At 35.5% G+C, this 13,487-nt stretch overlaps 1 protein-coding gene and 1 long non-coding RNA gene across 3 annotated transcripts in view; one reads left to right on the top strand and one right to left on the bottom strand.

Annotated features, from left to right (window-relative positions):
- Positions 1-2,253: 2,253 nt before the first annotated feature.
- LOC306884620 (transmembrane 4 L6 family member 5-like) lies at positions 2,254-5,647 on the bottom strand. Its single transcript, XM_079440639.1, has 5 exons — positions 5,408-5,647; positions 4,069-4,149; positions 3,153-3,295; positions 2,833-3,022; positions 2,254-2,542 (listed from the first exon to the last, which is right to left on the bottom strand). The coding sequence occupies exons 1-5, from the start codon at positions 5,576-5,578 to the stop codon at positions 2,525-2,527; spliced, it is 603 nt and encodes a 200-aa protein (XP_079296765.1). The 5' UTR covers positions 5,579-5,647; the 3' UTR covers positions 2,254-2,524.
- Positions 5,648-7,866: 2,219 nt separating this feature from the next.
- LOC306884638 overlaps positions 7,867-13,487 on the top strand; it is a 113,369-nt gene continuing 107,748 nt past the window's right edge. The window contains exon 1 of one of the 2 annotated variants that reach the window (XR_013785463.1): positions 7,867-7,962. This is a non-coding gene — a long non-coding RNA (uncharacterized lncRNA). The remainder of the gene's footprint in view (positions 7,963-13,487) is intronic. The other variant, XR_013785464.1, reaches the window with a different exon arrangement.

Below are 13,487 nucleotides of genomic sequence, written 5' to 3' on the forward strand. Positions count from 1 at the left end.
ATCAGATGATTTTAAAAAGATGGTTTGTCAATTGCGTAATACTGCACATAATAAGAGAGCACCATATTTAATCAGTGATAGTGTGATCAATACCATCAACTATCTCTATTAAGTGTTTCTTACAGAAAATGCTTACTGATATACACTTTCAAAATGAGAGATAAATAAGCTAAAGAAAAAATGTATTGGAGGAACAAACTGTGCTTTTAAGCACAAGCATTCAACAAAAGTGTTTGGTAGTGCAATAGCTTAAACAGAATGACAAAAATCCTCCGCAGAAACCGAAAAATAAATGACACACCTGACGGTTTCTATTTGAGTTGGCATATGTGGAAGATGAGTGATTTAATGAGTATTTACTCTCTCATGCACACTAAAGCTGCAGAGCTTACTTGCATGCTGTTGTTTGGTATCAGTGCACAGAATATCTGCCCTAGTCTGGCTTGAATCGCTTTTTACCAGTTTTCCCACCCTGTTCTCACCCAAAATACCCCCTCCCCAAAACTGCAACCCCCACCTCCCTAATTTTGTCCCTGTCAACAATCCACCTCCCCTCCACACACACTGTTCTCTGGGGTGTGTGTGAGCTCACAACAAGGCAGCGTCAAATTCCTACATTCACATAACCAATAATGCCTATGATGTTACTTGTCGATTTTAGAGGTAATGAATCATGCAGAGAAAGACGTGCAGTGACATGAAGCTGCTGATTCTTCAGGATTGCAATCAAGTGTGTGCATGTATGTTACATTCTTAAAAACATACAAAGATAAATCCTCTTTAATTTCATCAGGATTAATCGAGTTTGTTTTAAAAAATAAGATTTTATAGAACGTTTAAACAGAATGCTGTTTTAATTTAGTAAATTCCATAACATCCCTTCATATGCTCCATCCGGTCTCATCCAGCACTTTTCTGGTCTGTTTCCTTCTGCTATTATCTGGAGCCATTGTGGAAGATAATGAGTGTTTTGTGCTTGTTCTCTGTGTCTAAATGGTGGCTGGCCATCGAATTAGTCTGGCCAGGTCCATGCCAAAGGCTTTAGTACAACCGCCTCTCAGTTTTTTTTTTCTTTAACCCTTGTGTTAGCCTGAAAATCCTTTACCTAATTTGGTGTTCCTGGTCAGAAATTACCAAAAATTATATTATTTAATTGTTACACCCTGATTGAGCAAAGTCAGTAAATTGTATTCCAATGCAATAACATTAGCTAGAGAAAAAGAAAATCCTCTCCAGTCAAAATGACCAGAACATTAGGGTTAATTATATAGAATTCAAATAAAATATTTATACATTTATGTCATTATATTTATGTCATGCAATTATGTGTATGTTCACATGTGTGATCTCAATAAGAACAGAACATCCTTTTCTGGATCACTCTGGTCTGGTTTGAACCAGATCTATACGTTAAGCTGACATAGTATGTACTAGGACATGCTGTTGTCTCTCTCCCCTTGTGGCTGAGACATATATGGCATGTTTACAATGATCAGTTTGCTGGGCAATCTGTAAGCTTGTTTTGAGATTCTGCAGACTTTATCCTAGCATGAGCTTCAAATACGCGTTTATGTGCAGGATTGGCAATTGGAGTGGAGGGCTGCTGTGGTAACAACGATTATGAGCAAATTGTTAGCACAGGGTCTATAGACGCTATATTCATAAGCATGTAAAAGTTCAGGGAGCTAATAGCAATAGACATTATTGAGTACTTTAAAGGAATCTGGTGCTCTTTTTAAAAATGCCGCTTATTCTTAAAACACAGGTTTCAATGTATGAATGTTTTTACAGCTGCAGGTTTGGCTTTCACCACCAGGGGGTTTGACTTACTGTTTTCCTTTGCGTGCTGCAAGATCCGGTTTGTTCCGGTGTCAGCAGTGAGTAGTGAAAAGAGTGAAAGACACAGGTGTCGAGTTGGAGGGAGGAAAGCAAAAAGGAACATGGTGATTTTCATCAGACTATTCAGAAAGCAAATGGAAAACAGCCAGCCCGAGGTTTCAGAGTCTCACTGCACTAAACTAGAAAATAGAAACGCAAAGACACACATACAAACACAAGAGAAAGAGAGAGAGAGAGAAAGAGAGAGATGCCTCCTGCCAAGAACACCAGAAAAAGAAAACACTGCAGAGTATTTCTGTAACCTGTAGAGGAAATATCATTCTCATGCAATCTGATGCCAACTCTAAAGATAGACATTACTCAAGTTAACAATTCATGCCACGAAACTACATTTTATGGCTCATGAGAGACAAATGTCAGCAAATTATGTTTATTGTGAAAGAGGGTTGTACTGGATGATTAGGATCTGATGATTTAGTATTCCAAAATGAAAAACGTTTATAAAAAAAGACAAGCTATTTCTACATTTCTATACATTTTCTAGTTCCATTTACACACAACATCACTTTTGATGGCTTGGATTGCAAGTTGTTAGTGTTGTGTGAAAGCTCTTATCCTGTTGTGAGGACTCCAGACTGAATCATTGTTGATTTGTTTTTGTTGTTGTTTACCTCCTCTGCAGATCTCACAGACCTCCCTCATCCTGTTGTAAAAAGAAGAAAGATCATTCTCAATATATGAAATGTATATGAAATCTCATTATTATTTAGTGTTGAGAGGTCTGAATGTTTACACAGTTTGGATTTGTTTGTCTATGATAACTGGTTATATTACAGAGTCTATTGTCCATGCTGCCAATATTCTATTTAGTAGACAGCAAAAAGTGATTTTCTTTTACATGCCAATCTGTCAGATGTAGCTTTTGTTCGAGAAAATAAACTCACAACTGTTTCAGTGTTAATGTAAATGTAAATGCTGTTATGTAAACTTTACCGATTTTTTTTTCCGGCAGTCTCCACAGAGGCAGCCTACACATCCATTCACAACCTGAATGACACAGAGTACCATCTGGATCAGAGACAGACCCAAAAGTATGGAGAACAGAACGATGTGCCAGAGAACCACATTCTCGGGAAAGACACACTTGGTCCATGTAGTCTTATCCCCCAGGTAACTGCTGTTCCTGTTACAGCAAGATAAAAAGAGGAGAGAAGGAGCTTTAGTTGAAGTGCAGGATAAGACCTCATCTAGTGGCCATACAAAGAACTGCAATTTCCCTTGCTGTTTCTTTGCATTCATTTCATTTTTCTCACCCTGCTGTATTCTCAAAGGGATATTCCCATTCACCACTCTGGACTTTGCATAGTGGCCCAACAGCCAGTGCTGCAATGGCAACACAGGCACAGTAGGCCGACCCAGCAATGCCAAATACAGAAGAGAACACAGAATTCAGCATCTGAGCAAAACAAAACAAAAAAAACATGATACATCAAATAATCAAAATATGTTACTGTATATATATAGACTGCATATAATTTATCTGTACAATATACATTTAGTCATTTAGCAGACGTTTTTATCCAAAGCAACTTACAAATGAGGGCAATAGAAGCAATCAAACCAACAAAAGAGCAACAATATGCAAGCGCTATGACAAGTCTCGGTTAGCCTAAACACTAATGAGTACATGGGGTTTTTTGGGGGGGGGGGGGGGGGGGGGGGGGGGGGGGGGGGGTTAATGAAAGAAAACAAGTAGAATAGAAAAAAGAGAGCTAGTTAAAAAAAATAATAATAAAAGAAGTAGAATAGAACAAAAAGAAAACTAGTGTTAGAGGGTCAGATAGATACAAAGAAGACTAATAGATACAAAAAAAGACAGATAGATAAAATAGAATTAGAATAGAGAGAGCTAGAGTTAGAGGGTCAAATAAAGATGGAAGAGATGTGTTTTTAGCCGTTTCTTGAAGATGGCTAAGGACTCAGCTGCTCGGATTGAGTTGGGCAGGTCACTCCACCAGGAGGGAACAGTCAATGAAAAAGTCTGTGAAAGTGATTTTATGCTTCTTTGGGATGGTACAATAATGCGTCGTTCACTTGCAGAGCGCAAGCTTCTATAACTTCAAGATTCTTCATATATATTTGTGTATATGCAAAAGAGAATGTTATTTTTGTCTTTTCACATTGTACGGCTTCACTAGTTCACTGTTTTTCTGTGTCAGATTTACTCACACGACAACGGTTTCCACAACAACCTGCCCCGCAACAGCCTTTGCCCCCGGCTCTGATGGCTGAGCAACTTGGACACATCATCTGATGAAAAAAAGTAAGTGCAAATTAACATCATCAACTGTGAGCTCAACCAGATAAGGTTTGCTGTAAAGCAGGTTAAATAATGTTTGTGTAAATTACTTAATCTATGATAAACACTTAAAAATAATGATTATTTATTGGCATCTATGATTCCATGAATAACTTTTAACATTCTTTATAGTGGAAAAATGCTCTTCAGATTATTAAAATGTTCTTCACACTGGGAAAATTAGTTCTTTAAGCAACTGTTCACTAAATGCTTCTTTGGAAAAGCCAAAATTGTTCTTCTGACATCACTGTGTGTTCAAAATCACTTTTTGGAACCGTTATTTTTAAGAGTGATTGTTTTTTTCAAAATGTACTAAATTACACAACTCAAACTACTTTTTCTGTGATATGTGTACTTGCTCATAGTGTGTTCCTCTGTAAATGCAATTATTGATTGATGTAAACATGAGCCACCTTACAAAACTTTACTCAGGATTAATCCATCCTGGTCATATCCGGGATACTTCATATACTCTCCAAAAAAAAAAAAAGGTACAAATGTTGTCACTGGGGTGGTATCTTTTCAAAAGGTACAAATGTGTACCATTAAGGTACTAAACGGTACAAATATGTACCATTTAGATACTAAAATGTACCTTTAAGGTACTTATATGCACCCTTCAGGGGTAAATAAAGCACAAACATGTACCTTTCGAAAAGGGTACCGCCCTAGTGACAGATTTTGTACCTTTTTTTTTCACGTTCTGAGCAGAGAAGCTCTGCATAATGAACCACTGTTTCTTATCACTGTATTTGCTCACCGCAGATATTTTTTTATTCCTCAAATCTAAAGTAACTTTATTCTGAATGACTAATATTGCTAATTCAACCATACTAATTCTCTTTCTTGATCGGTGTGCTATGTTTTATCATATAAAGTAAATGGCACACAAAGCCTTGTAACAGTGTGTTTGAAGTATCTGATGTTCTACCTAAATCATCAGACCAAGTTAGGCCTGTTCATTTTAGTAAACAATAAAATTCCTATTGCACATTATCAGAAAATAAAAAGGTACAAAATCTGTCAATAGCGTAGTACCCTTTCAAAAGGTACACATTTGAACCTTATTTACCCCTACAGGGTGCATATAAGGTACATATTAATACCTAAAGTGTAAATATTAGTACATATTAATATTTGTACCTTTCGAAAAAGTACCACCCCAGTGTCAGTAATAATGAATTCAATTTAACAGACCGAATTACTCACAATTAGTCCTCCACCAAGAACACCTCCCATAAGCCAGACTTGAAGGGAAATCTGGTTAGTTTCCAACTGTTCTCCATTTGGGAAGAATAAAAGTATATTGGCTATTATACACAAAAAAGCTGCGGGCAGAAGAATAAGCCCCACTAACCGTGCACACTTCCCAGTACACATTGCGATGGATGTGTATAAAAAAGAGGAGAAATTGTCAAAGGCTGTGTTCTTCTCAGTGCAGCACAGACTCTGACTGATAGCACAGAATGCCCTTTGAGACTTGACAATATTTACAGTGCTTTTATCAGTGCCATTTATGGTGGGTTAACACAACAGTGGGCAGTGGATGAAGTTTAACGTGTATACGTGTATTGTGGCTGGTTGATCAGTGTAAGGTGTGTGGGGACAATAGTTACAGTAAAGCCATATAATGGATCCTGACAGAACAACAAGGCCTGCTTTACAGCCCGTTTTATAATATCTTGTGTTATAAATGGCAACTGTATGACTTTATTTATAATGGTTTTGTAAGGTTAATGATATTTCTTCATCGTAATTTCTTTTTAGATCTTATTCATTCAGTACCATTCACTAAAATGGACTGTTTGTTGAAATAACCGTGAAAAAAAAGCTTGAAAGGACCATGACAATTAAGACAAATAACGTATTGTTTTCAGAAAAGTTGCATGGAACATAACAGAAGTGCTGGTTTTTAATGCCTAAAACACAGTGGTTTAGGTTAAAGATGACTGTTGAGGTGACTGAAGGGACATCTTGACATAAAATAAATAAATATGTACATCAAAGGTAGTCATAAAGAAGTATATTTTTCTTTGATGAATATAATAGGGTAACGGTACAACATTAAAACTTATTTATCAGTCATTCTTGAGAAGTGGGACAAAACTGAAAAAAATAAAATAAAACCCTGTACTCAGACAAATGAATCTACATTTATGTATCTTATATGTATTAAGCTAATGAGCTATGCTTTGATTCAACCTCCCAACGTTTTCCTTTTTTTATCAAAATGTGCTTTTTTACCTTGGACTGTGTAATATAATTTCAACTTAATCTTTAACAGCATTCAGGATGTTGTTAACATTTCAAAACACATTCTCATGTCAGCAGACAGATTACACTTTCACATGTGACCAACAATTCCTCAACAAACATAAAAAATGATAATGAAATATTATCAAAATATTCCTCTGACGGTGGTGACGAAAACCAGAATTTGTAGTCATTTTAACTATCAAATACATTGAATCAATCAATTACTGTATTATAACAAACACAACAATCAGCGAGTATGTTATTGTTTATAAAGCACTTAAGAATTTTGATATATTAGTGCAGGGCTGTCCAAACTCGGTCCTGGAGGGCCGGTGTCCTGCAGAGTTTAGCTCCAACTTGCCTCAACACACCTGCATGGAAGTTTCTAGAATGCCTAGTAAGAGCTTGATTAGCTGCTTCAGGTGTGTTTAATTAGGGTTGGAGCTAAACTCTGCAGGACACCGGCCCTCCAGGACTGAGTTTGGACAGCCCTGTATTAGTGGAACGCAAAATCTTACGTTAGTGACATCTGACAAATCTGGCATTTCTTTCATGGAGTTTATGTAGTAGCCATTTAGTTTTTTTTTCTGTTGATGCTAGATGCTAATGGAACCTGCTTCAGGAGAATAAAATTATCTAAATATTTCAAATAATTTCCTCAGAAATTGGAAAATGGTGTTGACATATCATGGTTGTGACCAGGAAATATTAACATTAGGATTTAAAATATTCTAAAACTATAAAACTGACCAGAGTCTGTCTGACAGTGATGTACTCTGCAGAGGAGGACTGTGGCAAGGGGGTCCTTTAGAGTGACAGCTGCCCCTGATATTCCCTGATTTTATTACATTGACAAAAAGTGGGGACACAACTTTAAAACCTTATAAAACAAGCATGTGTCACTGAAAAACAACCTTGCTTTGATATGAGATATTATTAAGTGTTGATTTTGATAAAACAAGCACTTTTTTATCATTTAAAAAAACAAAAAAACATTTTTATCCATTTTATAGCATATGAATGATTGAACCCTTCTCTGTGGACACACTGTTTTAGATGTAGTGAGGAGACAATAAGTGTCACAGATTTCACATAATAATGATAAAATTAAACTGAAGGGGATAATTGTGTTCAATGCATTCTGTTATTAATCCCCATAACATTTCAAATTGAAAATATTTATGTTTTAAACCTGATAGCAGTTACAATTGTTTTGTCCCATGACTCAAGAATGACTCTTATACATTTCCAATATCAAAAAAAAAAATAAATAATAATAATGAAGTGTAACTATTCAACTGTTGCGAAAATTAAAATACTACTCTTTGAAACTAAATGCTGACAAAAAAAGTGCATTTGTAATTTTTTAAATATTTGGCCTTGTTGGTCGTGTAGTCTAGTCTAGTAAATCTGTCGTTAAGGGGCGCACGTGAGTTTGTTTAGACTTCGCGTGAGGATTTGCATCGATGAGCGTAACACGTTTTAAAACTGCTCTGGTTTGAAGTAAGGTAAGTCATTTAAAACAAGTTTTGTGTAACATTAACCGAAAGTCAAATGTTATTTGATATGTTTTGTCGAAGATTTGCTCTCAATCGGGTGTTTTTCCGATGTCGCTAGTTCAAATTCAGGTAACGCCATCCAATTAAGTTAACATGCAAGTTAGGACAAGTTGTTTGAACTCTCAAAACTTACGAGTTTATAACATCGAGGTGTTGTTTTTAACTGTTGCGTTATCTGACATAAAATATGTGGGTTGCTGAATGACATTACCTGCAAATTCAGTTATGCAAGTAACTAACGTTAGCATGAAAATGAGTGCGTTAGCCTAATGGCCTTTGACATTTTCGCTAGTTGTGCTGCTAAACTTGTACAGCTAGTTGAGTACATTTCTAAATATATTAACTGGAAGATACAAAACTGGTTGTGCGTGCATGTAGTAAATTTAAGATGAAATGTTTGTAAAGTTTAGTTAAAGTTTAAAGTTTTAAAAAGGTTGAGGAAGGAGACACTGCGTGTACTTATAGGTGGTTTATCATCAGAAAAAGCACGATGTGTGTACTTATTCTAGTCATGGTGTTGTTTTGTATATAGTTAGTTCCCCTATAAGTTATTGTTGTTATTTATGTCTTATACATTATTTTTTTTTTTACCTGCGTCATCGATGAGCTGTTTGGAGGGCAGTTATTTTTTTATCCACTGGGGGGCAGACCCTTTCCGTGTTTGAAGGCAACATTTCACGTTAACTGTGAATTTAACCTATGCTGCCATGTCCTAAATGACTTTATTTTCATCTGTGTTTGATACTTTTTATGATGACAACAGCGTAATTGTATTATAGTCCTGGAATTGCATCCGTGTTTCTGATTGGCGAACAAGTATCTCATTGTAATACACGCTCGTCCTGTCAGCCTTTGTTAAAGAACCTACTGATTTTTAAAAACTAAATGATATTAACAAGTGGTGATATGAGTGTGTTGTCATGAAACCAGTATGTACAATAAGCTTTTAGGTTAAAAAAGAAACAATAATAAAATCCTCGCCGTCGTCTTATTTGCTGTGTCAAAGAATGTGGTTCCTGCTGTTGATCATTTGTGGGTATCGCTTCTCGGCCTTTTGGCTAAGATCAAGTGTAGTATCTGTTCTTATCAGTTTAATATCTGATACGTGCCCTACCCGGGCACCATATATTAAATTGATTTTTGGAACAGGGAGATGGAATAGGGGCTTGCTCCGTCCACTCCACGCATCGACCCGGTATTGCAGTACTTCCGGGAACGGTGCACCCCCCTAAAATGGTTAAGAAAAGAGTTATAGCGGATGTTAGCTAGCGATGGTTGCGATATTATAATATGCTTAACAGCGTGGTGTATATTTATCATCGTGGTGGTGGAATATGCTTTAGCTCTGTGTTTTACTGCTTCCGCACGGCTTCTTTCATAAAGTGCAAGCTTTACAGCGTTTGCAAAATGAATAAATGTGGTGGTCGAGCGGACGCACGTTTCTAGTGTTTCAAGAAGTAGGATGCTGTTGCTTGTGTCATGCTTCTGCGAGCGAGTCCTTTGACAAAATGATGAAATTAATGTTCTGGTGCTTCGGTAGTTGTTTCATGATCTCGTTGCCTCAGGCATCTTGCAGACTTTTGTCTGTCACTGTGAAAGCTTTATCCCTTCTGTCTGGTATCCCCTTAAACCACATTGCAATGGGATGAAAATAGGGATGGGCTATATGGGAAAAATATCATATCACAGTTTTTTTTAAGAAATATCACGATTCACGATTTTATCACTATTCTTTGTCATGTTGGTTTTATTATTTTGGTTTTACAAGTTGTCTGACCATTACAGCCAAACTAGACAGACAAAGCCTTTCAAGGTAACAAAAAACAAAAAAAGACATGGCAGATATTTAGGCTAAAGTGGGCGAAGATAAAAATCTTTGTCATCTTATCTTTCTTATTAAAAAAATAAGAACAAAGATACACATAATATACAAATAAAACAAACAGTGCTTTATTTTCAGGTACAATAGGTGTATTTAGCAGGAGCATTCAATGAAACTGAATGAACAAATATAAAAATAAAACGCTAGATAAACTGATTCCCAGAGCTGGGTAGTAACTGATTGCATGTAATCTGGATTATGTAATCAGATTCCAAAAATTAAGTACTTGTAATCAGAGTAAATTACATTTTAAAATGCTCGTAATCAGACTACAGTTAATTTTTTTATGGATTACATATTATTCACACAATAGCAATAAATTATTCATAATTCATTGATTCTCCTTAATTTCTCTTTTTCATCTTTTAGATTTTCCTTTCTAAAATAGCCTACCGATTATATACGCATTATATATGTATATGGGTACTTGACAAACTCTAACATTGACAATAAACCTCTCTCATGTAACTCTAAGAGTGAAGATACATTTTTCTCATTTTATTTGTATGTTTTTTTTGTTTTGTTTTTTCATTTTTGCTGTCACACCATAGGACACAGTCCAATTTTTATTTGTCAGCTACCATATATACTCCAGTTTTGTGGATATTCACACACTGTAAAAAAAAAAAAAAGAAAAAAAGTTGGACCAATTTTAAGTTGGCTCAACTCTTTTTTTTTTTTTTCTTTTTTTTTTTTTAACAGTGGATCAGTCATTAGTCAGGCGGCGACAGTGTTTGACCACTGGATTTACAACAATTATTTCAGTTTTAAGTAGTGTTTCAAAATTGCATCAATTACTGATGAACACATTCATTTTTATTTTTATTATTACTCTGTAGGTTTTTTAACCATGTCTTATTAATTATAGGCTAACTAATTAAAATGCACATATTCACATTATTACGGTTTCTTTGATGTTGCTTAATGATCACACGGCATCTTTTTTAGTAAGTGTTTTATTTTAATTGTTATTTTAAAACAAAGACTTTAGAAATACAAAGACGGTTCACTCCTATACTTATGAATAGGAGAAACTGCAACGCGCAATATGGAGAAATAGTCCCACCTTCTAAATGAAAGAGCCGAATTTCCCATAGAAACCAGTCAATGCACATGCGCAGTCTTAAGCAGGTTATGACTCCGCATGCGCATTGGCTGGTCTAGCCTGAAAAATAAGCTTTTTAAACGCTATTTACAGATAACGTCTGTATTTCTCAAGTGCACGATACTAATAATTTCTGCGAAGAGAATAATCCCCTAAAATATAGCTTCCCTGATTCTAATAACTTTTTACAATAAAGTGATTCACAGTTGAGCGTTATCACTAGTCAGGAGCGACACAAAACCAGAAGAATGCATAACAAGTCAGCTTCAAATTCTTCCTGCAATATACAGGATGCCAGCATTTCATTCTTTCTGCATCAAAACAGAATAATAATGACTTACAATTTAAGTGGTACAAATATGTATTTTTTATACGTTGCACAAAAATGACCATTGAATGATCTGAAATTATGATCGGCGAGTGAGCTGGATTTTAGTGAACAATCAGCTTGGTGAAATTAAAAAGCCTACATCTCCGCGATCGTCTGTTTACCATGCATGACTGCTTCAAAAACATCAATTAAACTGAAAATAACTACTTTAACGTTAATATCCCTATGAGGGATGACACACAATAATGTACTCATCTAAACTGAATCCAGAGCAATAGTATATTTAGGCATGCCATATTAGTCCAGAATAGCATTGTTATATTATGGTATAAAAGTTTTTGCAACCAGATATCGTATAGGTAATTTTTATCTAGGGGTGTGCGATATGACGATTTTTGATCGTGGACGATAAAAATGTCTCCACGATCTGCTTTTGAAGAAATATCGTAGTATCGTGCTGCAGCGCACATTATGTCAAATACAGTTCTGGCTCCTCCGTCTCGATATACTGTACAACACGACATACAGCATATAGAGTTACTCTGACAGGACACTGCAGTTATTCGCGATCGCAAAAGTACATTATTTGCACACAAGCCTTGCTGGTGAAATGTTTCATTCGCGCTGGTCTGACGTGCGCTTTTTCTGAGCGCATACACCTGAAGCACGCACACTAAAAATCCTGTCTAACAGCGCCTGATTACTCAACTAACTTATTTTTTGCGCTAATACTGTCAAAACACACAAGGTTTACATACAGACTCAGTTGGTTATCTCTAAAATAAAAGTAAATAGTTAAGAGAGAAACGGATGCGTGCCTGTCTATTAGATGCGTGCAGCTCTTAAAGAGACAGGACACTAAACATGCTGTCGACTGTCATTAAAGGGATAGTTCACCCTAAAATTTAATTTCTGTCATTATTTACTCGCATGTTGTCCCAATCTTCTATTAATTTCTTGTGCTGAACCCAAACTAAGATATTTTGAAGAATGAGGGTAACCAAACAGTTGCTGGTCCACATTGACTTTGATAGTAGGAAAAAAAAATCCTGTGGAAGTCACTGAGGACCAGCAACTGTTTGGTTTTCCACCTTCTTCAAAATAGCATTTATGTACAGCAGAAGAAAGAAACTCATTCGGGTTTAAAACAACTTTTGAGTAAATGATGGTATAAAAATAAAACATTATGACAGAATTGACAGACAGATGACAGAATATTTATTTTTGAGGGAACTATTCATTTAACGTTAACAAAACAAAACGCAAAGAGAAAAATCACTCACTATTCTTGACTGAAAAACTTTAATACAGTTGCTTTAGGAATCAGTCTATCTAGTGTTTTATTTTTATATTTGTTCATTCAGTTTCATTGAATGCTCCTGCTAAATACACCTATTGTACCTGAAAATAAAGCACTGTTTGTTTTATTTGTATATTATGTGTATTTGTAATGTGTATCTTTGTTCTTATTTTTTAATAAGAAAAATAAAATAATGACAAAGATTTATCTTCGCCCACTTTAGCCTAAATATCTGCCATGTCTTTTTTTGTTGTTGTTTTTTGTTACCTTGAAAGGCTTTGTCTTTCTAGTTTGGCTGTAATGCTCAGACAACTTGTAAAACCAGAATAGTAAAACTAACATGACAAAGAATCGTGATAAAATCGTGATATTTCTAAAAAAAAAAAATCGTGATATGATATTTTTCCCATATCGCCCACCCCTAGTTGCCTCTAAAATTCAGTCGCAAGTTTGTGAAATTTGTTGGCGCCCTTTGCTCTAGTTTCATGGAAGTGTTGGGCCCTATGAAATCCGTTTTATTTTTTCTCAAATTCCGTTTTATTTTTTTTCAAATTCCGTTTTTTTTTTTTTTTTTTTTTTAGCCCTTTCGGATTTTTCGGATTTGTTTGTTTTCTTTTCACTTCTAAGCAGTATTGACCTTTAAAAATTCAGTTACACAAACTCACAATTCAGCTTTTTTATTTAAACTGTTAATAAAGCACATTCAAAATTCTCCAAAATTCAGCCAAATCTCTGGCCAAAAATAACAGTAACATGAAGGTAACAGTTACAAAGTAGGGTTGATGAATATTAAATTAAAGAATAATTGTAACCATGCTGCAGGGAGACAGAAACATTGAAACAACGATATGTGCCT

The sequence above is a fragment of the Barbus barbus genome, assembly GCF_936440315.1.
Source record: "Barbus barbus genome assembly, chromosome: 2".
In the NCBI taxonomy this organism is placed as follows: domain Eukaryota; kingdom Metazoa; phylum Chordata; class Actinopteri; order Cypriniformes; family Cyprinidae; genus Barbus; species Barbus barbus.

Excerpts from the sequence above, each read along its gene's own strand:
- LOC306884620 (XM_079440639.1), bottom strand. The coding sequence starts at position 5,578 with ATGTGTACTGGGAAGTGTGCACGGTTAGTGGGGCTTATTCTTCTGCCC. Across the intron at positions 4,150-5,407 it reads TTCTTGGTGGAGGACTAATT|ATGATGTGTCCAAGTTGCTC; the intron begins GTGAGTAATTCG and ends TTTTTTCATCAG. Across the intron at positions 3,296-4,068 it reads GTTGTGGAAACCGTTGTCGT|ATGCTGAATTCTGTGTTCTC; the intron begins GTGAGTAAATCT and ends TGTTTTGCTCAG.